The sequence below is a fragment of the Molothrus aeneus genome, chromosome 8 (genome assembly GCF_037042795.1).
Source record: "Molothrus aeneus isolate 106 chromosome 8, BPBGC_Maene_1.0, whole genome shotgun sequence".
Taxonomy (NCBI): Eukaryota; Metazoa; Chordata; class Aves; order Passeriformes; family Icteridae; genus Molothrus; species Molothrus aeneus.
In genome coordinates, this window is record NC_089653.1 from 22,191,837 (window position 1) to 22,219,598 (window position 27,762).

General features: G+C 48.5%; 1 protein-coding gene across 2 annotated transcripts; it reads left to right on the top strand.

The window, feature by feature from the left end:
- Window positions 1-1,626: 1,626 nt before the first annotated feature.
- Window positions 1,627-27,133, top strand: ARHGAP19 (Rho GTPase activating protein 19). Of its 2 annotated transcripts, none has more exons than XM_066555043.1 (12): window positions 1,627-1,688; window positions 13,856-14,121; window positions 18,071-18,151; window positions 18,497-18,706; window positions 19,250-19,476; window positions 19,977-20,063; window positions 21,000-21,065; window positions 21,795-21,983; window positions 22,675-22,773; window positions 23,366-23,458; window positions 23,930-23,998; window positions 24,473-27,133. In XM_066555043.1, exons 1-12 carry the CDS (start codon window positions 1,627-1,629, stop codon window positions 24,527-24,529), a joined length of 1,506 nt encoding a protein of 501 aa, XP_066411140.1. In that variant the 3' UTR covers window positions 24,530-27,133. The 2 variants fall into 2 exon arrangements, with proteins under 2 accessions (XP_066411140.1, XP_066411141.1); XM_066555044.1 differs by lacking the exon at window positions 1,627-1,688 and adding an exon at window positions 10,974-11,052.
- The last annotated feature ends 629 nt before the right edge of the window (window positions 27,134-27,762 follow it).

The window sequence follows — 27,762 nt, forward strand, 5'->3', positions numbered from 1 at the left end:
GGACAGGGGGAGACAGGCAGCAGTCACTTTCTGAGACACCAGCACCTGTAACCTGAGGCTCTAGACCCAGCAGAGCTATCTGTCTTCCTGCTTTCCCCTCTCTCCTTGGAGACAGGGCCTGGAGAAGGCTGTAGCTAATTTATTTGGGAGCTCCAGCTTACTCACTCTATTGTCCTTCATTTGCATGTTGTTGCATAGATTAGTACATGACTGCATGGAACAGAAGAGCTTTATTAGCACAGAGGATGGTGTTCACCTGAGCTGGAGTCCAGAGAACGGATTCTACTGCAACACCATCTTGTTAATCAGCTAATTAATCATGTAATGCAATGGAAACCCTGGGTGAGGAGATGTCATCCTGCCTGGGAAGGCTGGCTGTGAGTCAAGCCACTTCCCCACCAGCAGCTGCCCCTGGCAGGGAGCAGAGCTGCATCCTGGGGACCCTCAGGAGCCTGAGCACATCTCTGACACGGGGCACGTGAGGGGTGGTGGGGGTTGTGCCTCCTGCCCCTGCCTACCGCATCTGCTTTGCAGTTACCATGGAGAGGCACAAGCTGGGGACCTGGAGCCGTGCTTGGCTTTTGCTGCTCAAGCTGGGAGGTGGCTTGAAGGCTGTTTCTTCATCCAGCAGGCTCTTAAACTACGAAGTACCAGAAATCAGCTACACTTGCACATGACATTGTCACAAAGGGTTCCCAACCCTTGCAGATCCCAGCTTGAGGAGAGGGTGGCAGGACTAACACGTGTCCCCCAGTGCTGGCTGGGACAGTTGCAAATGCTGACCGTGATTCTTAAAGCTTAAAATTGGGGGCAGATGTGCCCCATGGGCTGTGCCCACCCACCATCCAGATGGACCACCCCATCTTCGAAGCACACTGCAGGGCCTTTTGGGGTTCCTTGTTCAGAGTTGGGATTCCTCACACACATGCTGCAGGGATGGGAAAACCCTCCTGGGGACAGCAGTATAAGAGGAGCTTTGGTGTTTAGGCTGAAATGATTGGCAGCAAGATAATTAAGTGTGGAGTTTTAAATGCCAAGGGACCGCTCCAGCTGAAATCTAGTCAATTAAAAAAATATTACATTAATTCCTAGTCCCTCAGTACTCCAATCTACAGTTTCAATTGTTTCTAAGTTCTTTCTATAGTTGCTACCTGAGCACTGCAGGTGCAGTAAGTGTAGAGGGCCACAGAGACCCTGGCTGTGAGCACTCAGATGCTTTCACCCGTAAAGGGGAAAAACGGAATAAAACTGCTCTTCCAGTATCTATGTTCTTTATTTGTCCTTGATGGAAAGCAGTGATAAAAAACACTCAAGCCGAGATGGGAATTGCAGTTTATGGTGTAACTCGTGCTTCTTGGAGCAGGCTCGGTGTCCGTCAGGCCGGTGTGGGTTTCCCTGCAGTGGAGGGGTTGCGGCAGCGCTCTGCTGCCGCTGCTCCCGGTGCCTACAACTCCCAGCAGGCAGCGCGGCGCACGGGCGGCCGTTCCCCCGCACCCGCCCCCTCGTGCGCGCGGATCGGCCGTTGCCCGTTCGAACCGGCCAATAGCGGCGGGGCGGTGCCGGCCGCAGCCAATGGCGTGGCGCAGCGCAGGCTGGGCGGGGCCGAGGGGGTGGTGCGGCGGGCCAATGGGCAGGCGGAGCGGCAGGTATGAGATGGCGGCGGGAGCACCGGCGTCCGGCGGCCGCAGGTAGGAGCGGGACCCAGGCACCCCTCGCCCCGTCCCGGCGGCGCGCTCCTCTTGGCCTCTGGCCGTCGTTGTACGGGTCAGGCATCCCGCACCATCCGATGGGCAGGCGCCGGTCCGTGCACCTCAGCCCGCCCATTGCGGCGCTGCCCGTGCGAGCCGCGCCGTCCCAGGTGCCGCGCCGCCCGCCGGTGCCCCGGCACCTTAACAGAGCTGTGGGGCTCAGCGTTCCGGCGGCTCCGGAGCTCGGCGAGCCGCCGCGGGGTCCCGCGGGGGTGGCGGTAGGGCCCCGTGTGCCCGCGGTGCCCGTGTGCCCGGGGCTGTGCGGCGGGGAGCGCTCCCCGCAGCGTCCCGGTGCTGCATTGCGGGGAAGCGCCGCCCGCTCCTCTGCGGGGACAGATTCCGCCCCGGCACGGCGTGTTCCCTGGGGGGGGACAAGGCACCGTGCCCGCCGTGCGGCTCTGCGGGGCCCGCCGGGCCGGCTCGCCGCTCCCGCAGCCGCAGAGCCCGCGCCGAGCGCTCGGCAGTTGCGGGCTTTGGTAGGGTGATGGCACTATACAGACTGGCTTCGCATTCAGCCCTCCTTCTCCTTCGCTTTGTCCGCTCTGCCCGCGCTATTCTGGCGTTCCAAACACACAGGCGATGTCAGCTTCACGTAATCCACCTTCAGTTCACACTTCTGTATGCATCACCATTCTGTTACTGCTGCAATAAAACAGCAAGGACTGCATGAGCACCTCGCTACAGCAGTGCCGTGTCGGATGACTATTAAAAAGCTGCAGTACCTTTTTTCTTCCCCTTCTGTTTTTTTTCTCCCCCTGCATGTGTGGTGTGTAGCTGCAAACTGAGTATCCTTTGAATGGTAATTCTTGTGAATAAATAAATGCAGTTATTTATAAGAGGGCTGATGCCTCTTACCCAGCCTGATTCACAGTGGTGCCATCCTGCTTGCTTCTGAGTGGGACCCATCCCGATGGCACTTGCTCTGCTTATCTGGGGGCGCTGCTGTGGTACCTGGGCTGGGGCAGAGCATTCCCTGGCAGGAGGGATGAAGAGATGGTGCTCATTTCAGCCTGTTTGGGCAGGAGTGCCTAAAATGCTGGACCTGGTAAAGGGATCTGTATGCTTAGTACAGCTGATACTTAAAATGCCCTTTTGGATAAAGAATTTGTAACATGGCCTGGATCGGCCTAAATGACTAGATTTATCTTTTTCTATGTTGGCAGTTGTCCCTAGGATGTATTCTCTTGCTCTTTATTCCCACCCTCCATAAGCAATTCTGTTAATGCAAAGCCTGAAGTACAAATTTTCCTCCAGCACTGCCTGTCACCCACAGGTAGCGCTAGAAAATCGAGCTCTTGCTTTGCTGGCCTATCACCACACAGGCCACAAAGCTTCCTCTTTTTTTGTGCTTTTGCCCCCATTTCCTCTCATCTGGAGAGAAGTGCAAGTTAGCTAGTAAAGCTTGCATGCTGTGTGTGTGGTATTACAGCATGCTGACTTAAAGACTGGAATTAAAACCTGGTTGTCCTAAACTCCTTACCAAATATTACTGAACATGACAAAAGATGATTTGTGTGGGTCTCTCTCTTCTCTTTGTGGTCTCTCTAACCTCTGCCTGGTTCTTCATAATTGAGAATGAAGATTGCACTGTGCCAGAGTGCCCAATTTCAAAAGAGAAACATCTGTCTGTTTAATGAATGCGTTTAATGTCCGACTCAAGCAGTGCCTAAACGCTTTGCCAGGCACTCATGTCAGCTATTTGATATGGCAGGGGTGGGGTGAGTGGAAGGGAAAAAGCAGTGGGGCTGGAAGAAGCTGGAAAAAGCCATAAAGCATCTTGCTAAAATGGTTTGATAAAGTGGCACTGCACAACTGGACATCAAGAGCTCACATCATAAACAGGTTATGAAAATAGACACAGTTGCCATCTGTGTTTTACTGGAAATAGGAAAATGTTCACTGTAAACATGACTTGATGGCAAAAAATCAAAGTGACTTGCTGAGGGTCAGGCAGAAAAAATGGTTGATTTCAGAGTTAAAGCCAAGTTTGAACACATGGCTACTTTTCTCTGAAGAAAGCCTGGGAGCTGGGGGCAATCTCATTCATGCATTCCCTTTTCCACAGCCCTTATGAGAATCTTTGAGACCTAAACTCGTGTTTGACCCCATACTCCATCCAAGTCCTGTGAGGTTTGCATCTGAACTGAACTCAAGGCCATGTTGTGTTTGCAGTATTTTTATATGTTTGCATGTAACACTCTGTCCTGTTCCCATCCAGGGTGGGATGGGCTTTGACAACAGGATCCTTGTTCTGCTACCCTTCAGTTTATTGTCTGTGTGTGTGAAGGGGGAGCATTGCTTCCCACATAGCCCAACGCAGCGTCTGGGTCTCCTTGCCAGCCTGGCCATTGCCTTGTTGCTGTGTGCACATTTACATGCCTATGAAAATGTCACAGAGCTTCGTTATCACTCCTTTAAAGGTGCCTGGGCATTTAGCTCAGTCTGAAACTGAAGCACTGAGTGCTAGGAGCTGCTGGGAATCAAATGCCTTGTCCTAAAGGTCAAAAGTCCTCAGTGTGTGTTGATTTAATAAATGACATGAACAGATGGGAAGGAGATGGGGACAGCATGGAATTGTTGGCTAATGTCAAATGGTTACACTGAAGTCAAGTCCGTCTTGGAAATACTGTGCCTCTGAGTGTTGAGTTGGGCTCCTCGTCACTGCTGAGCCCTTATATTTGCCAGTTGTTTCGGGCCTGTCTGGTTCTGTGGGATCTCATTTCCACTTGCCCTCCAGCTGGAGGCAGGAGCAGGGAGCTGAGGCTCTTTCCTTGCCCTATGCTCTGCTGGGTTGAGGCACAGCCCCGCTGTTACCGAAGCTGCACTGTGATCCTAGGGACTGCCACCGAGGGTTCCTGTGTCCCCAGGTCACAGGGGGCTTGGAGTCAGCATGGGCAGAGAAGTGAGAGGAAATGTGGCTGCTTGCTGGGATAAATAGGGTGAAGTTTTTCAAAGCTTCACAGGTCTGGTGTGTCCCTGACCTCTCATCCTGGTAATGCATTACACTTACCATGGTGTCTGGGCCCTTTTCTCCCAAGTGCAAAACCCTCATTCCTTGACTCCTGGCCTTTCTCACCTCTACACTAGGTAATTGCAATGAAACCATCTAGAGTTTCCTCATAAATTTTATTTTCAGAAACTATAGATAGCGGAGAATGTGATAAGCTGCTTAATAATTGCCTGCCAGCTGGCTTACAGGAACTTTTAATGTGTTTGCTTTTGGCCTATAAAGCTCTAATAATTTGGATTCCAGCCAAAACATCCTTTCTTCTTGAGCAGTAATGTGGCAGCTCTGATTTTCAGAGGCAGGAATTTCTCAGGGGAAATGGCATTAGTTTTCTTTTTTGTTTTTCTGGAGCTCAAATTCAAGGTTGAAACATAGCTTTATGGTTTGGGACTTCCATATGGGCATTCCTACAGCCCTGCTTGCAAGCTGTCTTATAGCAGCAGACAAGCATGCTGTGGCTCTCTGTGCCTTGGAGAGCAGGAAGCCTTTTAGGGAACATCCTCACAAGCTCTTGGGGGTTCCTGGAGCTCTCCTCACGCACATGCCACTCTGCATTCTCTTGAGTGGCCCCTGGAGCTTGTATAAATATATCACAGTTCCCTGGGCTCTGCAGTGAAGCAGAGTTGAGCCAGACAGAGATGAACTGTCAGGCAGGATGTGAAGAGAAGCTGTATCTCACCAGAGTTGCATAAAGTGACACTGTAGGTTATTGTCAAATGAATCCTGGTATCTGTGTACAGTATTCCAGTTTTTGACATCCTAGCCTGCCCAGATCCCCTTCAAAAGCCCTAGGCCCCCATCCTGCTCAGTTTGGTGAGTTAATTGGGCTGCTTTGTGTATCTGTGTCTCACTGGTGCTGCATGCTGTGCTGCTCTGTGGCGGGCCCAGCCTGTTTATCTGTGTGCTCGGCAGCCCTGACCAGATGTCACCAGCTTATTTAAATGCTGGCACCTATCCAGGTGTTCCTCATCACAATTCCAGCTCGTAGGAGTTTACACACCTGGAGCAAGGGATGTGGCCTCTGACATACTCAGTGGTGTCTGCAGAGGATTGCTGATGAGGAGGGATTTGATGTGCTATCATCCTTTGCAAACACCACTGTGATACAAAACACAGATGCAAGGATGCAGCTTGTTCACTGCACCTCTGGAGCGCTGTGGAATTACAGAAGTGTAGTGAACAAAAGCAAGAGCTGTAATTCCTGGATACCTTCGTCCTCTGTATTTGCCAGGCTGTGACTACAAAACCTCACCAACAGTACTGTGAGGAGCTGGCTGTGAGTCCTGACCTCAGTGTCCTTTCAGTGCATAAAAAGCAGCAGCAGTCCAGCAAACCTGTGAGTGCTGCAGCACACTGTACTCAAATTGTGGTGCTTTGCTCAAGCACCAGTCTACCAATTGATGGTGGCATGGGATTCCCAAATGTGTTCTGGGCACCAGCTGGTGCTGCCACTTTTGGGTATCATCCTGTGGGAGGGTTTAGGAAAACATCTGTCCTGCCTTGCTGGGTTGCTCTGAGTTCCCAGACTGGTTGCTACAATAGCTTGTTAACTTTTCTGTGTTGTTTTTGTGTAATTGCTTGATTTCTTGTCTCAGAAGTAAACCTGATTATTATGGGTTGCTGTTTATAGATGGTAGTTCTGCTCTGACCTGGACACTAGCTTGGAGCTACTGGGCTGAGAAGCATATAGATGGTGTGTCTTTGCTGGTCTCTGAACTCCATTTCATCCTGCCTCTGAAGGATGCCCTAAGACTCACCTTCAAGAGCAAGGGTGACAATCAGAGGTGCATGCAGCAATTTTGGATTGCTAGGGGCCAAGGAGGTATAGGTGGGACTGGGCCATGCCTGGCTTCCATCCAGGGGAAATAAGAGGATAAAGACAGTTTAGAATGAGAAGAGTAAGAGAATGCTATCATTATTGTCAACTGGAAAGTACCCACCAGCGCACTGGGGATACAGCAGACATGTTTGGTGGGAAATGGCTGTGGGGCTTCCTCAGGCTGTGTCCCACCCTGCAGTGAGGGTCTGGATGTGCCACACGGTGCCCTGTGGCACTGCCAAGCTTCTCCAGCTGCCTGGCACTGCTGGCCTGTCTCTGCCTCACCAGCAGCTCCCAGCCAGTGCGTGGGGCTCAGCTCTTGCCTCCTCAGCCCCATGTCCCAGCCATCCCTGCCTGATAGCTTTCAAACCAGCTCCTTTATGCTCAGTCCCATGTCACCCCATATGCAAAAGCTGTATTTCTTCTAAATGTCTGCAGTGTGACCTGATTATTTTTCCTGTCCTTCCTTGCCCTCCTTTTTAATAGTGTCTACAGAAAAGCTGGCAGAGTTCAGCACTATCAGTCATGCTGACTGATAGTGCTGCATCTTCTCTTGGGATTCCTTCTCTTTTCTGTCCCTGCAGCATTCATTTCAGATTTAGCTATCAGCCCTCTGAAGACAGGGTATTGCCTTTGTTCTGTTTGTACAGCACAGAGCACAGCGGAGTCCCCAGCTGTGACCGAGGTTCCCAATGCCACAGTGATAAAAGTGAGCACATCAGTAACGAGAGGAGGCAGCTGCTGCCATCTAAAAAGATTCAGTTTTGGTGCTGGTTTCAGTGAAATCAGGATTGGATCTAAGGCTCTTCTTCTATCACTGCTCCCAGGAGGAGTTTATATTAAAATAGAGACACAAATGCATTGACAGTCATGAAAATCAGAGCAGCATTCCTATTTAACACTATTCGACTCTGGTAATATGATCGTAAGGCAGACATGTGAGCTTGCTGATCTTTAATGTAAAATTACTGCATTTCTGGTGGTAGCTGCCTTTCTGCATTTTTACAGGGTCTTGGGTAGCCAGCTGAGCCATCACAGAGTGTGGGAGCACCCGGACCTGGGGTGGTGGCACTGGGAAGGAGACTTGATGAGGAGCAGCAGTGAACATGCAATTCTCTCTAAGGCACCCCTTGGTTCTCTCCCTCCTAGCACTAGAAGGCATCTGGATGCTCTGATGTTGTGATGGCTGATTGAAGTACTGCTTGATTGACTTTAAAATATTCCAGTGGCTATTATTAAAAATATCACAAAGAATTCACTCGGGTCAAACTTAAGAAATTTCATGCTGAAATGCAAATTTCTTGATGTTTCACATATATCAAGCTGTCTTGCTACTGCTGTTTTCTTTGACGCTGGTAATATATTGCATTTTCATTTTCTTCCAAAGCACAGACCCCCACCCCTCCCAACCCTTTTATCTTTTCAGATAGGTCCATCTCCTCCAGGTTCATATCACAGATGTGTAGCCAGTGTTGGCAAGATCTACTCTGAGTTGTTTACTGACACAGAATTTGAATTCATAGATGATAGCAGTGACAGGGATAACCAATATACCTGGTTTCCAAAAGGTGGCCAGGAGTTGCATTAGTTCCAGGTTGTTGAGCACAAGCCACCATCAATAACAGCAGCTTTCTTTTCTTAGCCAGCTCCTTGCCATTTAAATTGTATATTATTATCTGGTTCTCATAGTCAGAAGGCTGAATCACTCTGTGTAAGCTATTTAAATGTGAAGAAAGCAAAGCAAAAATTAAAAAGACAGTGATATTTCATAAGGCTTACTTGTGTCAAGGCTAGAGACAGTAGGCAAGAATTGGCACCCACTGTGCTGTGCACTGTGTACTCATCACAAAAGGACTCTGCCCCTGAAGACCTTATGAGTATAACCCTGGGCAAAAATTACTCTGTGTTTTTCTTGACATTTTCCAGAGGCTTATCAGTCATCCTATGAAGAGTTAGGGTGCCAAGTGTGAGGCTTGAATGTGATCTTTGTTACACCATCTTACAAGAATGTCAGTCTGAAGTACAGCCCTCAAAGCAACTTTAACTGTGGAGTCTCTTCTAATGTCTCTGCAGTCCATTCCTATTAGACTACTTTTATTTTTTATTCTTTTTTAATCTAGAAAATAATTTTTCTTCTAGTCCTTTTGTTCTTAAAATGATTCCATATAATTCCACTATGGTTCTTTCATCTCTTTGCAAAATCTGGGATGGCTCCTATCTGGCTCTGGAAATACTGTCTTCAGACATCCTCATTAATTGATTCCTTACTCTGGCACAGCACAGGAGACAAGGCTACTTCTTCCTCCCTGGGGAAATCCAAGCCTGTGTGCATCTGTCCCATGTCCCTTTGTGCTTAGCCAGGCAGAGAATTGTTCATGTTTTGTGTTCTTCAGCACTGCCTGCTTATCACCCTGCTCTTAGTATTTGGTACCAGCCCAGCTCTTTCCTATAATCTAAAGATTTTGTTATTATAGAGGGAAATTTTCTCCTATTATCTGCCTTATTTTCAAAAGCTCTTTAATCCTTTTACTCCTCCATGGTAAAACTTGTCTGCTGTGGTGTGTCTGAAGCATAGGGCCTTGGTGATGACATACAAAGTGTGCAAAATGGCACTGGATGGATTTTGTCCACTGAGTTAGCCACATAAGGCTCCTCTGAAATCTTTAGCTTTCAGTGTATCCCCTTTCCCAGCCAGACAAACACAGCTGATGCCTTGCCCCAAAGGTACCTCTTCCTTCTCTTTCTTTCTTGCCTTCTGTTCTCCTTATGCTCTATTTCATGCTTCTTGGACCTTTCTTCTGTCACATGTGTGGATTTAGACCAATATCAGACCTGTGATAGCCACTACAGCAGCTCCATCTCACCTATCCGAATGCAAGCTTGCTGCCACGTGAACTTATCTGCCTGCTTGCAGAGCTCTTGCACCGCAGGTTTGATCACCAGGTTTTGGCACTTAAAGTCTCATTTTTGTCCCAGTTTCCAAGGCATTTCCCTGGCCTGGATCTAGTTACCTTAGGGATTAATTGATCCATCATGATTTTGACCTCCTGCACCATCCACTCCCCATGAAATGATGGGGCTGTCATGCCTGAAGCAAAAACGTTGTGTGTGACAGACAGCTTTCTTTGTGACTTGGCTGGGATCACAGGCTTTGCCTCTGAAGGATACTAGAATGGCAAGAATCTCAGCACAATATAGGACCCAGTTTTTTTAATCTGCTGTCTTAATCACAACCCTATTAGAACAAGGTTTTATTATTCATTGGGATTTGATTATATTCATGAGACTGGAGAGGAAGCTATTTATTCCTTTACTTTATTGTCTTTTGACGTGTCGTAAAGCAATCTGAGATCACAGCATATAGAAAATATAACTCTGTAATTGCAAGCAAGGCAAAAAAAAAGCAATAAACTCCATGAATACATGTTTGTCTCCCCTTTGCTGCTGTTATATAAACTGTGAATGTAGGTAGAGTACATCCATCTCTCTTTTTTAACATGAAAACAGCAGATGGGGCACATGGCTCTTTCTGAAGGTTATGGTGTGTGCAGCAGTGAGGATTGGCAGGGTTATTGTGTGTAAAGCCAGTGGGGGCTTTATCTTTGCTCAGAAATAGGGGCTTGCTTTACATTTCCATTTTGATTAGCAATAATGATACAAAAGCAAATTTTCTGTGTAAGGAAGAGCTGCTAATAAAGTGACCTTTCAAAATGAAGTAGCTCATTGAAGTGCCATATCACAATAAGCGTACACAAGGCTGGTCCCAGCTGCAGCAGGCAGGGAAACTGCACGGGAATCCAGAGAAACGTGGAACAGGAATCCTGAGGTGGATGAAAAGCACATGGTGGCACAGTAATGGTAGCAAGCAGCAATGGCCAGGTGCTGTTTCCAGCTCTGAGGGGCTGATCTATGTGCTTTGTCTTTGAAAGGATCTGAAAGTGTGAAAGGCAGGCGCAGAGAGTGTTTCCAGCAAGGTTTCTGGGCACAGGGTTGTGCAGTTAAGGGACTTGGCGATTGTCCTGCCAGTGCTGTAACATCAGTTGTGCTTGGATGCCATTGGGAATGTGTTTGCCTGGCTTTACTCATGGTAAACACAGGGTAGACTTGGAACTATTTTGCGGATTCCTCTTGGATACAGGTGGAAAGCACTTAATACCACGCTGGTCCTGATTCAAAACCCTGGTTTCTATGTAGGAATTATTTGCAGTTAAACTCCAGCAACGCAGCCTTTGGCAAGAGACATGAATCAATTTGTCCAGCTTTTCTTTTCTGTTTTGTCCCTGTGTGAAGGCTGATGCCCAGTGTGTGCCAAGGGGGCCTTTCAGACCCAATAATGCGCCCTTGTGTCTCGTAGCATGCGTGGAATTTGCATAGGCTGTGCTGGGACAGGCAGGTTTCTTTTGTTGCTGGAAACAAGGAGCAAGTTCTTTTCCCTGTCTCTGCTTCCTAATGCCTCTTCAAAAGCTCTCAGCACTCATGTAAGAAATTTACTTTTTTCTATTTATTTTTGCATTAAATGTTGTTGGACTTTGTGTGACTTCTAACACAGGCGGTGCAGAGAAATCATATCAGTCAGCGCTAGTTGACAAAATTGTTTAATTTTCTTTCTGTGAATCCAGATATCTAATTGTCAGAGGGAAGAGATAATCTGTGATGCTTGATGTAACTGCTTCAAAGTATTTGCATATCTTCTCTGTGGGGAAACAAAACTGCTAGTGAGTGAATAACAGTGCACGGATCATTGCAGGCAGGGTCACTGGGCCTATACACTTGCTATTAACCCTTCTCAGGATCTGTATTGCCACAGAATGAGTTGTCATGGGTTTCAAGCAAAGGGCTTGCTCCACATTATGGGCAGAGCTGGCACTTGTTTGCGCATTGTAGCCCTATGCAATGAAATGCGAATATGATCAGATCCATTGGCAGTTGCTTTTGGCAGCTGATACCGAATTGTTGCATTTTGGTCTTGATTTATTGCAGATAACAAACTGCTGAAAAACTGGCTGGGAGGTGCTCAGCAAAATATGGCCCCCATTTGGAGTCAGCAGTGTGCTTGCTAGGCCACTGAGCCAGGCAGCTGGGAGCCTTTAAGAGCTTTCTAAAATTTTAGATGACCTGGCAGATTGCCTTGCAGTCTGCCTTGCAGACCTTCTTCCTCTCCATCCTCTTGAAGGGCGTCTTTGGCACCCATGGAGAGCAGTGTAAAGGGGAGGGGGGTTTGCTATGGATTCTCACGATACAAGAGTTGCTGAGAGCCTCATTTCCTCTTGTTTCAGCAAGTATCTTTCTTCTTGTGGAGCCTGAGTCCCAGCTTCTGTTCTGTTATGCTGATCAGGGATCCTGGAAATCCTGGACATAGTCTTTCAGGCCAAAAACATAAAGTAGCTTAGATAACTGTTGGGTTCACAGATAATGTGTGGAGGTGGGCTGGAGTTCAGGTGACTTGCCACTATGTGCTTTGATGTCCCCCTGTCGTGAGCTACTGTCAGTTTACGTGAGAACAGGAAGCTGCTGAGGTCTCTGAACCAGCAGTGAAGTGCTCTGTTTCTTGAGCCAGTGGATGTGAGGTTCAGGGGGCTGCAGATGTTTTTGGTGGCAGCTGTGTTGAGCAGTGAGCAAGGATGCCCAGCATGGTCTGAACACAATGGCATGGCCTCCACCCTTCAGCAGGGAGGAGAGGAAGATCAAGGTGCTCCAGGTCTTCTCTAGAAAAGCCTGTTTTGAAGAGAAAGCCTTTATGGGCTTAGGGGTGTTCAGCAGAGCACTCGCTGCCCCACATCTGCATCTAAGGGACTGATGTGATTCCTGGTACATAAGCACAGCATCCCTATTAACTGTGCACTTGGCAGCTGCCCTTGGAAAATGGTGTCCAGTGATAGCTCACAGCTGAGGATGGATGTAGAAAGAATGGAAAGTATTATATAAGAGCTAAAGAATGATTAAAAGATTGGGAAATGTCACAGGCTGAACACACACAATATGTGCAAGCTGAGGGGGTAGGCATCCTCCTCCCAGAGCCCTGGAAGAACTGGCACACCCATTCACAGAGCCAGGCTGTCACTTTATAGCTGAGTATGAAATCAGGACAGTAGCTCATGCCTGGAGAATAATGACACTAATCCTCACCTTTAAGTAAAAGAGTGGAGGGAGAAGCTGGGCAACTCTAGCCTGTGGGCTTGACTTCAGAAATATGAAAATGTTTGGAACAGTGGTGGAAAGACGGTAATGGAAGACCTAGAGGTAGATGGAAATTGGGATAAAAGTTAAGTGTGAGCATTAAGAGTGCTGATTAACATGAGATATCTCTTTGATAACTCTTTGATTTGATTTTCTACATGGTAAATGTACCTATCCTCTGGTAGAGTTATGCACCTGTTTGAGATAACTGTTAGAGCAGTGTCTCGGGTGCATCCCTTTTCCCATGCCACATGAGAAGCTATGAAATGAAGAAAGGTGTCAGTAGAGAATAGGGAGGGCAGATAAAGGGCATGAAGGGATGACAAAGAGGTAAGAACTGGATGAGCTGAAAAGGGATGATCTAGGTGAAAAGTTAGTAGGGGTTCCTCAAGGACTGATCTTGCATGGCTCATGACAATGAGTACTCACTTGCTCCAGACTCAGAGTGAGGAGCTGGCAGAGAACAGTAACCAAAGGGTTGGCAGCGTGTTACCTGGGAGCATTTGACCACACCCACAGCAAAACTGAGGGTTCAGTGTTGTTGTACATTTATGACCTTAAAAACAGAGTCCCAGGACATGGGAACTATCTGTTTGTTGATAGAAAGGTAGGTATGATAGAATGGCAATAGGAACTGATGAGTGTAAGCTGGCCATGAAAAATTTAGATTGTTTTTCAGACTTTTGGGCGACTGGGAGTGAATTTCTGGGGAGGAAGGGAAGTAAAGCCAAACTTATTTATGACTTAAAGTAATAAGTTAATGTAAAATATTAGGTGTCATCTCTGCCAGAGGTAGTATGATGTAGATACAGTGAAACAAGTAGTAAAGATGTAGATGTAGTTTTCATTGGGTGTTGCCTATGTCATCATCACGCTGTGGAGTGCTAGTCTTAGACTGTGTTGTACAAACAGTCCAGAAATTATTTTGCTCCGTAGGGAAATGTGACTGTGCTGTGCTGAACACTCACCAAAGTCAGACAGTGCTGTTGGTGTAGACTGGTAGCTCCTGTGTCAGCAGATGTCTCCTTCAGGGCAGACCAGCTGGCTGTAAAAACCAAAGTGATGAGGAGTTACTGTATTTTTTTCCTCTTTCCCTTTTTTCAGAGATGCCATCTGCAATTTTGTCATCTGCAATGACTCCTCCCTCCGCAGCCAGCCGATCATCTTCAATCCCGACTTCTTTGTGGAAAAGCTGCGCCATGAAAAGCCAGAGGTGTTCACAGAGCTGGTTGTCAGCAACATCACCAGGCTCATTGATTTGCCTGGGGCAGAGCTGGCCCAGCTCATGGGAGAGGAGGACCCAAAGCTCCCTGGGGCAAACAGCACAGCCTCTGGATTTTTTCGTTCTCTGATGTCTCTGAAGCGCAAGGGTGAGTATGGATGGCACAAAGTCTGGTGCCCACCTTTGAGTGATGCTGTCACCCATTTGTTACACTGAGTTTACAAAAGTTTCAGCTCATAGTTTTGAACTTGTGGAATGCTAAATACTATGGTTTCATAATCTCTGGGGATGCCGCTTCCAGAAAGGAGCAAAACAGGCCAGGAAATTGATCCTGGCAATGCCCTGCACTTTGAGAATAGTTCCCCTTGTTCTGGGATTATTGCTGTGGTGTGTGTCAGGCTGGCCTCAGTGGGTCAGCTGCCCACTGTGCAGCTCAGAAATCTGTAAGTATCTTCCATCCAAATGCTAGTGCTGCTCTGGTCCATATCCCAATTCAGTGAGTCAGTGACAAAGCTCTGCAGACTGACTGATGAAGCCCAGTTTCAACTCAGGGAGGTGACATATTTCTCTTTCTCTCTTAGACAAGCATTCCACTGGAGTTTTCTTCTGCTAAACTGACTATTCTTATCTTCTCTCAAGTTCAGCTGTCTTGCTTGTGAAACATTAGCCCCAGGCCCTTCACAGAAGTCTTCTTTTGAGTGTGGTTGTGTTCAGGTCCTTTTCTCTTCAATGGCTGGCATTTATCACTCTGTTTTGTTGAAACTAAAAGGGTGTTCTCGGTGTGTGTGTGTCTTCTCCCACCTTTGCCCACACTCAAGGGAAGCCTGGTTCTCCTGATAAGTTCATTTAAACCTTCTCACTCATCTAGGCAGAAGCAGCCTCCATCTGGCCCCCTCACATTCCTCCTCAGCTCTGGTTTCCCAGCTTAGACTGGCTGGCTGCTGGCAGAGAAGCTGTGAGCTGCCTTTAAATGTTGGCACCCTGAGGTTGAACACTTCTGATTAGTCTTCCCCTTCCTTTGAGCAGTTCTGCTATTGTGAGTATCTCAGAGAAGGGAGCTATTGCTATGGCATAGTTTGACTACAGCTTTTTTCTGTCTTCAACCATTATATAATTTCTCAAAGTGATTCTGATTATACCAAGCCTATTCCTCCACTGTGTTTCATAAGGACAAGCTTTACAGCCCTAGTGATGAGGCAGAATTTTCTGGTGGCAGTTTCAGCCATCCACTTCTGTCTGACCCATCAAGAATCCTGGTGCATATACTCACCTTAGGAAAATAAAAGACTTCAAGTCCTTTAGCATCCTTAGATGAGAATTACTTTATTTTGCCATTACTTACTTTGCTGCTCCACAATAGCAGGTCTCTGTGCTGCCCCTAAACTGCAGTTAGACTGTGCTCATACCTGTTATTGCTTCTCCCTCTTCCCAGAGAGTAGCAGACACCTTAAATTCAAGCACTTGCCACTTGCTCACAAATAAAAGTGAGTGAGTAACCAAATTAAAAGTGTTTTCTTAGTGTGTATGGAAACCCCCATGTTCTTGTCAAAACCTTCCAGCAGGGGCTGGTGAGCCTTCTCCAGCTCAATTTTTTTATTAAATTATCTGTACTCTGTTGGGAGCACTGCTCTTATCAGAGCTGACATCTCCTGCTAACTCTGCTCCCCAAGAGCTCTGCTTTCCCCCATTCACATGTCTCCATGGCTGTGTGTCACTACAGCTAGCAGATGTTTCCAAGTCTGCTGGCTGCACTCCCAGGCTGCAACAGCAGTGTCTCCCAGCATTGACAGGCACTGTCTGTGAACTCCTTGGCCAAAGTCTGAGAAAAGAGGTTTGTGACTACAGAGAAAATCAGTTTCATGTACTGTGTGTTTCATCTTGGAGCCATCATTTGTTTTTCTTCATGTTATAGACCAGCTACAACAAACAAAAAATTTATTTCTTCAAAGCCAGAGGCCAAGGACCATGGAGCTCAGAGCTGATCAAACTGCAAATGCTTACAACTTCTTTGAGCATCAGGAAACTCAGTCTCATGCTGCTGCTTAGTTTCAGAAGCAATTGTACAATAACATCTAAGCCTTTGTAATGCAGCATCCATTCTCCAGACACATCTTTCAAGTTTCTTTGAGAATCAAATTCTCATTCAGATACCAGCTTCTGACTTCAAAACTAAATTGAATTTATCAGGCCCTGCATGTCTCAAGAAGATGTATTTTCCTCTTCTATTCCTGGCCACTGTTGATTCTATCTGTTGAATGTCTAATGAGTTTAGTTTTCTTCAAGGACAAGAATCTTTTGCCAATCATTCTCTCCCTTTGCACTCAAACCTTTCAGATCTTTGGTGTGGATCAAGAGCTCGCATTGCCCTCCTTTCTCTTGCATGACTGAAGCATGTGCTTTATCAGAGTGAGGTCAGAAAGTTCTTGATTTAACAGGAGGCTGGAGTTCCTGGTGGCTTACCATGTATTTCAGAAGTCCTGGAAGAAAGCAGAACATTCTTCAGGCGGAATAAATTTAGTTACACAGAATGGCTGCTAGAGAAGTGCCTAGGGTTAACAGGTCTCCCTCACATGCTGTGAGCATCAACACCGCAGAGCAGTAAGATCTGTAGTACAAGAGACCAAAAGCAAGTAAAATCAAAATGAGATATGAGGGGAGAAAAAAGCAAGAGAAAGTTTGTGGGGGAGATAACTTTTATCAGACCAGCCAATGCATTGCTTGGATTACTGGGCCATCAGCTGTAGCAGTAAGGAGGGAAACCTTCAGTGCAAATGGTGCAGATGTCCAGCCTGCCCTCAGAAGTGACCCATGTTGCTGGCAGTCTGGTCATGGAGAAGGGAGGAATATTCTTTTCTCATATCTGTTGTCTCTTTGAAGCCCAAGTACCAGGGCAGGACAAACCAGCTCTGTACCTGGTTCCAGTTCTCAGTCCCAGTCAGCATGTTGTGGTACAGTCTCTCCAGTATCCTGTCTCCAGTCCAAACCTATACTCATCTGAGGGAAGAAGTGTGGTGCCCAGAGTTCTGGTTGCTGAATTCTCTGGGAGTTGTCTCCCCACCTTCTGAGGGACAGATCATACTGGCTGTGTGTGTTGGACAGAAAAATCCATTCAGTAGCAAGGTTGCATTTATTAGAAAACACTGTCCTTCTGGATAATCACTGTCTCACCTGGGAAGTTCCTTTGTGGACAAGAAGAGTATTCTACATTGGTTCAACAAATGCCCTTCAGTTAAATGGATTTCTCATCTAATGTTTCCTTCCCTGCAGTGATCCCCTTTCTTTCAGCTCAGTTGTTTCCATCTTCTGGGACTATAACCTGTGTTATTTACTGGAGTTCTGGAGCTGCAGCTCCTGCCCAGTCTCAACCCCATGAGATGGGAACACACTTCAAGAGAGGAGCCCAGTTTATTGCTTTGCTACTCTCCTTCTGCCTTGTTCAGCTTTCATACTTCACTCAGACCAGGGCAGCTGACATAGAAGAGAGATTCACTGGGATGAGGAAATCCCATGTTTTACCCATGCCTGGAAAGGAAGCTAGTGTGAGCCAGTCAGAATATGTCTGCTCTCCCCAGTAGTGCTTATTTGCCTCTCCCATAAACTCATAGCTGCAACTCTTCTTTCTGCTCCATTTCATGTCAAGCCACAGTGAGGATTAATCTGGACATTTCTTTCATGGTGTGGAGTGTGCCAGTGTGGCAGGCACCAGGCTGTCCAGGCTCTTACATCTGCCTTTCCCACTTTGCTCTTTTTGTGAGGTCTGGGCTTGCAGATTCTGTGCCATTTTAAACTGAATCATCTCTTCTGGTGTTGTTTTTTCTTCAAGGGCTAGAGAATATTTGTTTTAGCTGATAAAAGCTATAATTAAACTGAGGTAAGAAGCAAGGATGATGAAGCCCATGTGAGTACAGCATGGTGAGATGAAGTCACTTATTCTGGAGTGTTTGTGAAACCTCACATCTGTGAGGGTCCTTGTGACCTTCACCCTTAACATTTTGGGGCACTGCTCTTTGCATGTTGAAATGCTGTTGTTTGGGGAGCTTTAATTTCTGTGGCTGTTGGTTCTGAGCTGCCTGAACACGTTGTTTTCTGTTCTGCAGAGAAGGGGGTGGTGTTTGGCTCGCCGCTGACAGAAGAAGGCATTGCACAGGTTTCCCAGCTAATCGAGTATCTGCACAAGAGTAAGTGCCTCTGATTGCTGTCTTCCTATCCCCATGGCTGGCTGTCTGGCCCACCTCAGGTCTCTGGTGCACACAGAGTGACAAGCTCTGAGCTCTCCAGCAGCAGGAGTTTGGGACTGCCCTGGGCAGCTGTTCCCCAGAATTGCCTAGCAGATATGTCAGTCTATTTCCCTCTGTACAAGGACTTTCTGTACTGGTGGGAGACAGCTTGAAGCCATGTCTCTGAATGCAGTTCACTGTGGTTTGCTGTCCAGCTCTGGAAAGAGGGGGGAGCTGCTTTAGTAAGAAGGTGGGAAATCAACCTCTGATTATTCAGTGCCCTTTTTTCTCCCCTCTGCTGAGCAGATCTAAGAGCAGAAGGCTTGTTTCGAGTGCCAGGCAACAGCATCAGGCAACAGATCCTAAAGGATGCTCTGAACAGTGGGACTGATATTGACCTGGACTCTGGGGAGTTTCATTCCAACGATGTGGCCACTCTACTTAAGATGTTCCTGGGTGAATTACCAGAGCCGCTGCTGACACACAAGCACTTCCATGCCCACCTCAAAATTGCAGGTGAGTGGGCAGCAAGAGGTAGGGATGGGCAGAAGGACTGGAATTGGCCTAGAAAGCACAGTAGGCTGTGAAGTGTATTCCTCAAAGGCAGCCTTAGAAGGAATCTTCCTGCCACCTCAGCCTGGTGGTGGAAAGACAGGAGCTGATTAACAAATCAGACCAAGTCTGTCTAGACCATTCTTCTCAGATACCACAGTGGTAAAGCCCACAGTGATAACCTGGGTCTCCATCTGTTTTATGTCCGGGGTTCTGAGCAAGTTGTGGTTTCTATGTATTTAATAACTGTTATTGAACTACCTTATGTGAACTTGCTCCATCTTGCCTTCACAGCTCTTAGCAGCTCTGTTGTTCTGTGGGAGGAGTAGCATAGATTAACACATCAAGTGGGGAGCTGGGGAGCTGAGGGGAAGAGAGATAGAGGGCCAAGAGCTGTGCAGGGGTTTGTAGGAGATCTGCATATGAAGAGGAAAGGATAAGCAGTTGCAACAGACAGCTCTGAGGGAAGGTAATGTGTCCTTCATGTTCTGCCTTGTGATTTGGCAGACTTGACACTGTTTGATGAGAAGGGGAATAAGACCAGCACTCCAGACAAAGAGCGCCAAATCGAAGCCCTCCAGCTGCTGTTTCTGATCCTCCCCGCTCCCAACCGCAGCCTGCTCAAACTGCTGCTGGACTTGCTCTACCAGACTGCCAAGAAGCAGGACAAGAACAAGATGTCTGCCCACAACCTTGCCCTCATGTTTGCACCCCACATCCTATGGCCCAGAAATGTGAGCAATGCCTCAGTGTCTGTGGGTGGGATATTGCAAGGTAAAAAGCAAAGGCTTGGCAGGGGAAAAACAAAGGTTGAGAAGGTTGAGTACTGACACAATGATGTGAGGGTTGGAGGCTGTGATGGAGAGGTGGGAGCTTCCTGGCAGGACTCAGTCCCAATGTTCAGCCCAGACCTGCCATGAGTCTTATTTGCAACTTATGCATCTTCTGTTTCAGTAAAATTGAAAGCACAGCACAGTCATGCTTCTTCTTAGAATGTCAGCTCCAGAAAAACCTTACATATCTCTTCAAGTTTTCTTATGCTGCTGGTGAACTGTTTTGCCTCAGAGTTATCTGATTCTCCTCTCAGAGCAGCTTTGGCTCTGTGAGCTCTGCTATAAGCCCTGCCTGCCTGTCATCTCAGAGTAGATCTCCTGCTGTGGCACTGTGTGTGTCTGTGTCCCAGAAAAGACCCCTCCTCCTCCCCTTCTAATGGATGGCTGTGTCCCCTTGCCAGGTGACAGCAAACGACCTTCAGGAAAATATCACAAAGCTAAACAATGGAGTGACCTTCATGATCAAACATTCTCAGAAACTCTTCAAGGTGAGTGTGCTTTGGCATCCTGCTCTCCTGCCTCCATCACCAGGAGGCTGAATGCCCCTTGTCCAGCCAGATCCCACATGTTGAGTGTGTATTCTGTGGGCTCTCTTCTGCGGTAGGAGAAGAAGACTTTGTACAAGAAACCATTCCAATAGTGACTGGGGAGGAGGTCTTTGCTGGGCAGGCAGTGCTGGAGGTGGCTTTGCCAGGGCAGGTCAGCAGCACGGTGCAGTGTAACACTCCCCTCTGCTGGACAGCAGCACCTGCTGCCCGGCGGGAAACCTGGCCCCGAGGGCAGGTACACACCGGGCTGCACCCGGGTTCTGGCAGGATAAGGGAATGGAAGGGATTTGTCCTGCCTCAGTGCTGCCAGGAGCAGAATACCTGATGCACTGGGTTGTTTTGTTGGGAATTTCTCTGCAAATGGTCATCAGCCCACTGCTGTTACACGCACTGTCCAGCTCTGAGGAGGGTGCTGGGTAGGACAGTCAGGAGTGTGGGGCTTTCAACTGTTCCTCCAAGGAAATGTTTCTACAACAGACAGTCTCGACTTCTCGGGGCCTTCCTGGTTACTGGAAGCATCTGCTCACTGCAGAGTCCTCCCGTGGAGAGTTCCCCTTCTGCCTTCTTTGTCTGGCCCCAGTTTGGCCAGCTCAGAACTGGGGCAATCACTTAGAGCAGGGTTCCACAGGAACTTTTTCCTGCTCTGAGTTCCACTTGTGCTGAATGTCTGCATGTAAAGGATACTGTGGAGGGGAGGATACTGTGAAGGGGATACAGGGAGAGGACATGAAATTCCGTGGCTTTATTTGCCCAGAATGGCTGAGTCTTGATACAAGTGGCTTGTGTTGTATGGTTGAAAAGCAGCTCTTGCTGGAGTTGCCCCAAGAGCAGAGATGTTAAACATACATTTGGCCATTTCTCTGCTCATGGTCACAGGCTCCAGTGTACATCCGGGAGTGTGCCAGGCTGCACTATCTGGGATCCAGAGCCCACACATCAAAGGTAAGGCCAGCCAGTGCAGCCTGCCCTCCATGAAAGGGCAGAGGCTGTGATATTATGAATGGATCTTTGTGAGTGATAGAAGCTGAAAACAAACCAAGTCATGAAAGAGGATCTGTCAGAGGGCAGGAGCAAGAGAAGCATATGGTGTGGTAGTGCAGGCAGCTGCATTAGGGAAATTGGACAGAGTTGAAGCATCTGTTAATCAAAAGCACAGGGAAAGAAAGCTACGAGCCCCTGTTAAGCAGCAGACCTGCTCCCTGTGCCCAGTACATGCAGCACCTGCTCCTTCACAGGGCTGCTCCTTCCAAACTGACGGACATGCCTGCTGCCATGGCCAGGATGCTTGGCAGAAGTGCTGAGATAAAGGCTACTCGCTGCCACTGGGACAACATTTGTGTCTTGCCAGCAAATGCTTCCCTGCCTCATGTAGCTGCAGAAGAGGGAACATGCATGGCAAGGAGCTGCACTGACCCTTCTCAAGCCTGGAAGGGCTTCTGCAGCTCGCATCTGGGAGGGGAGGGAAGAAGCAATGGGGTCACCTTTGTATTGCTGTCACCTCTTCCTGGCACGGGGCCTGCTGATGCAGTGCTGCTGCAGAGGGGTAGGGAAAACACAGTCCTGTGCTTTCACTGGGGTTGAGGCAGCTCATGAGGCTCTCCTGGGCTGGCTCAGATGGGTGGCTCGTTGGGATTAAAGCATGGGAAGCAGCTTCTGTCTCCGCTCTCCCAGGACGACCTGGATTTGCTGACGTCTTCTGGCTCCAAGGAGCTGCAGCCCCTCAAGTCTCAGAAGCGAAGCCGGCTGGACTCCTGCCATCAGGAGGAGACCCAGCAGCGCACAGAGGAGGCACTGAAGGAGCTCTTCTTGCACGTCCACAATATGCCTGACTCTGCAAAGAAGAAGAAGCTTATCCGGCAGGTAGTGTGGGGAGGAAAGGTATCTTGGGGTGTGCTTGTCAGCACAATCCTGGGCACAGGGCTAAAGACAGGATCTTCTTGAGAGTTGCTCCTAATCCTGGGCAGGCTGGGGAAAGTGGATTCTGGGCTGTGTAAGGGGCAGAGCTGTAAGAACTGTAAGAACAGGAGGAGAAGGTGTCCTGGATGTTGCTGTACCGAGTAGCACTTTTAAGTTTGGTTTTTCAAGCTAAGGACTTGCTAGCCAGCAGTTTCCCAGTCCTGATCATGGCCTTGTTGAGCTTCCTCCCTCAGGAAGGGAAAAGTTTCTTTCCCTGTGGCCTGCAGAGAGTGGACAAACTGGTCTCCTCTTGGTCTCAGACAATTTGCTGCACCAGACAGACTGGTCAATATGGTCAGCAGCAGTCGTGGCTGCCAGCCTCCAGCTGCTGCCCAGCCTTCTTTCTGCTCCCAACATCTGCCACTTTTGGTTAATCTGGTAGCCAGCACAAAGCACCTTTGCACCCAAACTCCCTGTAATCCTGGGTGGAAGGTGTGGCCTTCCTCTGCTTTCTTCCTCCTGCAGTTCTGAGCTGCTTCTCCATTTTAGGGGGTGAAGGAGAGAAACTGAGTTCTGGGACATCAGGTAGAGCAGCACATAGCAGCAAGGGACAGGTATAACTATGCTAACATGCTGCCCTCGTGTTTTCTCCTAGTTTAATAAGCATCCAGCTGCTCTGACTCCTGGCTCTGATGTGCCCACATCCCCAGCACCACGACGCACCCGCTCGCGCTCCTTCAGCGGCCTCATTAAGGTGAAAGCAGCCTCTGACCCTTGCTCTCTGCTGTGAATTTCTGATGTTGCTTTTTGCTTCTGCCTTGCCCTGCCTTGAATGAGACCCTCAAAGGGTAGAGACTCCTCAAAGTATTGCCTGCCAAACAACACAGATCCACTGGGGCAGAAAAGGCAGCAGAGTGACAAAAAGCCTTGTTAGTGTAAAGTGTAATTATCTTGAAACACATGGCTGTAGGATCTATGCATCTTTCTGGAAAATTGATTGCTTCCTGAGATGAGATGAGGATTGACAGGGAGCTGGTCATGAAGTCTAGCATGTTAGCACGGGTTTTAGCACATTATGGGCTGCCCTACAGCAGCATGTACCTGCTTCTGATAAGCTGGGCTCCTGGCCAGGCCCCAGGTCAGCTCCCAAACTCTTTACAATCAGGCAGGCTCAGCCTAGTGGTGTGGTATTTCATGTGGTTCTGCTTTGCAATCTTTGTCGCAGCTTGGCTTCCTTTTTTTCTTTCCCAGCATTCAACTGCTTACCAGCAAGGCATCCTGCTCCTTCCCTTTCTTTTTTCTTTGCACTTTAAGCACTAGCCAACAGCCCTTTCTTCTTACAACAGCGGAAAGTTTTGGGAACTCCAGTTATCCTGGAGAGGAAGAGCAGGGATTCCACACCAGAGCCTGTGCGGGTCAGCAAAGAGAACGTCCAGCTGGTAAGAGCTGCTCCCAGCACCACTGAAGCTGCTGGTGGGCAAGTGTGTGGGGAGCTTGACTGCAACTTCAGCAATCCCTAGGGAGCTGTTCTCTGCTCAAGAGAAGGGTTCCAAGTTTCTTCTGTATGATAAAATAACGTCCTGAGAAGCTGCTCTGAGGAGAACAGAGCAGATGGCAAGGGCAGTGTCAGAGCAGGGATGACAGCTGTAGGATGTAGCTGCTCTACTCCAATTTTGTTTCTCTGGCTTGGTCCTGCCCTGGGGCATTGTCTTGTGCTCCCTTCCCTCTCTCTCATCCTCCTCCACAGGTTGTACAAATCCTGCTGCCTGTATGCAGTAGGGTTGTCCCAGACAAACCAAGAGTGGATTTGGGTGATAGATGCTCTTTGGTGGTACAGGCTGCTCCTAGGGAAGGCTGTGGATGCCAGTTCATTCACCAGCTTTCTACTCCTATTGCCCTCTCTTGTCCAGTTACAGAAATGTGGCTCTCCAGCTCATATGTCCCAGGCCAAGCTGAAGTCTTTGGAAGGCCAGAAAGAGGTGAGACACTTCCCCTTACCCCCCATTCCTCTTCCTGCAGGGAGCCTGGTGTGCTGAAACCTGCTGAGGTGACAGCACACACTCAAGGCTCTGGGACAGCTGTGGTGCCCCAGCTCGTAGCAGTCTGCTCTGTGCTCAGCTGCAGGCAGGTGACATGCTGGAAGCCAGACCCTGAAGGGTCTTACAGCCCTTCTGCCTGTGAGTTGGCAGGCTGGATGTTGCAGGAAGCACAGGGAAGCTGGCAGCACAGGATGGTGCTAACAGCCTGTCAGGGTGGCAGTGGGACAAGAGGTTGGTGCAGCCCGAGACTGACTGCTGTGTTTGCTCCTCTCTTCTCTCTGCCTCATCTCGAGCTTTGGCAAAGGTGTGGGAGGCTGACACCAGGGAAGAGTCCTTGCAGAGGGAGAATGTCAGCCTTTTTTTGCATGGTATTCTGTGTCTCAAGCATTTAACAGCACCTGTTCTCTGCTCCAGGGATCCTGCAGACGCATGCGAGCCCGCCTGCTTTCCAAGGATTCGTCCTCCCTCTGAATCGCCTGGCACCAACGCATGGATGGGGATGGCCCCGTCTCACAAGCTGTGAACGTGCTGCACTGAGAGGGGAGTGCTGCAGGCTCACAGCAACCCTCACCAACACAGCAGCGCTCCTGAGACTGGACCTTTGCAAGGATTGCAGGGATTTGTTTCTGTATATAAATTACATTTCATTTTACTATGGGGCAAACCACTATCTAACCAAAACCTGTGCAGCATGTCTGACCTGCTGGCTCTGGGAAGAGCTGGCGTGCTTGCTTACAAGGAGAGCCCTGTTCATTGCAGGGCCCTCTGTGCACTCCCAGCTTTCTTGTAATGTTGCTAGGCTGTATTTTTTTGCTTTTCTGTTCCGAGTTTTTAACATGTTGGCTTGTTTTTGCTTCCTTCCCCTGTTAGCAGTGAGAATGATGGGCTGTAACCCTCACCCACATCCTGACATCCAAGCTTGCCTCCAGTCCTCCTCTGGAGACATTCCCTTCTCTGCTTCTTGGTTCCATTTTGCTCTGCTGTTTCCCAAGGGCTGAAGTGCACGAATGGTACAGAGCATGGGATGGGCCTGGAAGGATAGGCTCTGGATGCCATCTTTTCAAGTAGGGGCAGGGGAAAGCAGCTTCCCCAATAAACTCATCCCTCTGTTTTAGCTTGAGCTGGATGCAGCCCTTGCTCACTGCCCTCATGTTTAAGTGGCACAGTTCTGAACCAGGAGTCTTAGCTTTGTGTTCACTCAGAGAGGCTTAAGCTGAGGAGAGCAGGAGGCTGGCAATCTTTGGAAGTTAAGGTGCCTGGGGCAGGCAGAGTCTTGTGTCTGTGTGTGAAAAACACACAGTGTGAGAGGTGAGAGAGGGCTCCATCCATTTGTGCTCTGCTGCAAATGGTGCCAAAGGCTTTGGCTCAAGATATGTGGATGGCTGGTAGGGCAAGTGGCTGATTAGTCATTAAACTGAGGGAAAGGCTGAAGCTGGGTTCAGCTCTTTGGTCTGAGCTGCAGAAATGAGATGAAACCTTCTAGATACAGGATAAACCCCAGTCACAGCTGGCCAATGTCAGCCGTCTCGTTAAGCCTAAGCGCTCCAGTAAGCCAGTCTTGCCAAGAACCTGTCTGCAAGCACTCTGAGGTAGGATACACACAGGGTTGCTACTGTGAAATGAAGATTTAATCAGCTGGGGGACCATCTAAACACTTCTCAGCCCTTCTCAGCAAAGTAAATAATCTCTGGAATCCAATTATATTTGTCTTCTAATCTTTAAGAACCAGCAGCCAGCAGGAGTTAGAGCTCTGCTCTTGACAGCTTTCTGAAACAACTGGTGGCAGGAGGTGTGAATATTGGGATATGAACAGGGAGTTCAGTCTGATTGGCTGGAGCTGTCAGAACAGGGCATTGGAGCCCTGTGTAACATAACTGGAATTTGTCCCTTTTTTTAATTGTGAAATTTTTTTTAAGATACAAATCCTCATGCTGCTTGGTACAAAGGGTGGTTTTTGGTGCTTTATCAGGAAAGCTTGTCCCCAGTCTGACCCCAGTTGGAGCCTTGAAAATATAGGGGGTTGAGGGACTGTAGATGTGGGAGTTGGGAGTTGCTGGTGTTAGGAGCCTCTGTCACAGCAAAGAAAGAGCTGTGGTTCTTCAGGGACCATACTGATGGTGATGCTGTGAGGAAGGGCAGAGGCTGTTTGCTGTGGTAGTAGTATGTGCTTTTGGATGTGCCTGTAATCATTCCCTCCAGAGGCTGAAGCTGTCTGTGTGCTTTTCTCCAAAGGGCACCATGTTTTTCTGACTGCACTTCTGCCCTGTCCCTGCAGCCTGCTGTTAGCAGAGACCTGAGAATCTCAGCTTTGCCTCTGAGCAGAGATGAGGCACAGACTAAGGTCAAGTGGCAGCACAGGGAGAGCTGGGTCTGCTCCTGCTATCTCTGCTCTTACTCGCATTGGGGCAATTTCTGGGTGAAGCATTTGTTCACTCCTCCTCTCCCCATTGTCCATTCTTGGAATATCTCATATCTCTCTGTATGGGTGACTGCTTGGCAAGGCAGTCTTGTACCTGAAATTAAATATACTGCTCCCATATAGATGAGACAAATGTAACTCTCCACTGTCCCCCCTTACTGATGGCTCTAGCTCAGGGGCTCTGTCTGGCTTCTGGCACAGCTGAGATTTGTCCAGCTCTAAGAAAAGTTACGTATGAGGCACTGGCCAGGCCTTCTGCATGTGTCACATGCCTTACCTGCCAAGGGGATGGATGCTGTCATCAGTCCTGGGAGGGGTTCAGTGCCCGGGCTTTAGTCTGTGCTGCTGGGCTCACCATGTGTGGCTGGCAGATTCCACCCCTAGGACCTTGGCTGTTGCTGTCCCCATGCATTCCTGCTGTCTCCCAGGCATGGGAGAGTTTTAGTTATGCTTGGATGTGTCTTGTTTGTCTGCCCTGTGCAATGACTCATGAGGATGCTTCTTCCTAGAGCAGCCGCTAACTGTTCCCAGAGTCTATCATTTCCAGAGTATTTTTAATCTTTGTCCTTATTTATATATGCTATGTCAGTATTGCTGCAGACTGTTGCCTTTCTGTGTGTTATGTGAAAACACCACATTAAATGCTTTTATTTTTAGTGGGTTTGCTTGGTGGCTTAAGCAGTTTCATTGGGACAACAAGGACTCCCATCCACCTTCAAAAAGAAGGAAATGTCTGCTTAGAAGGCCAGAGCTACTACTCTGAAGTGTGGGAGTGCTTGGTCAGGTGCTGCCCACCTGCAGGGTGGCCTCCCATGGCACTAGGGCTCGAAAGCCTCTGGGATACTTGCATGATACAGGGTGCCCAGACAGGCTGTCTTTCCCTTGGAAGTATGAAGTTGGACCTCTTCTTTTCCTGTCTTCCCCCTGCTGTCATCCAGGGTGATGGGAAATCAGGTTTACAAAGAACACTTTATATAAATAATGGATCAAATGAATAAATTTTTCTCTGTAGGGCCATTCTTCTCTTGCCACTCTTGGCTGCTGAGAGAGGATGCTTTCTGCTTGCATTTTCTTTTCCTCCTTCTTAATAATGGCGTCTCAGATTTTATGCAGATTATTTCTCTGTGAAGTTCTTCCACGTTTGAAATGCCCTGGGCTTGCCTGCCATAGCTCAGACACTCATTAACATCCTCGCCATGCAATTGAAAAACAAGCAGGAGAAGGAGCGCGTTTGAAAGCGGCGCTGCCTTCCTGCGGGCTGAGCCCCAAGCCAGCCCCCTGCTCC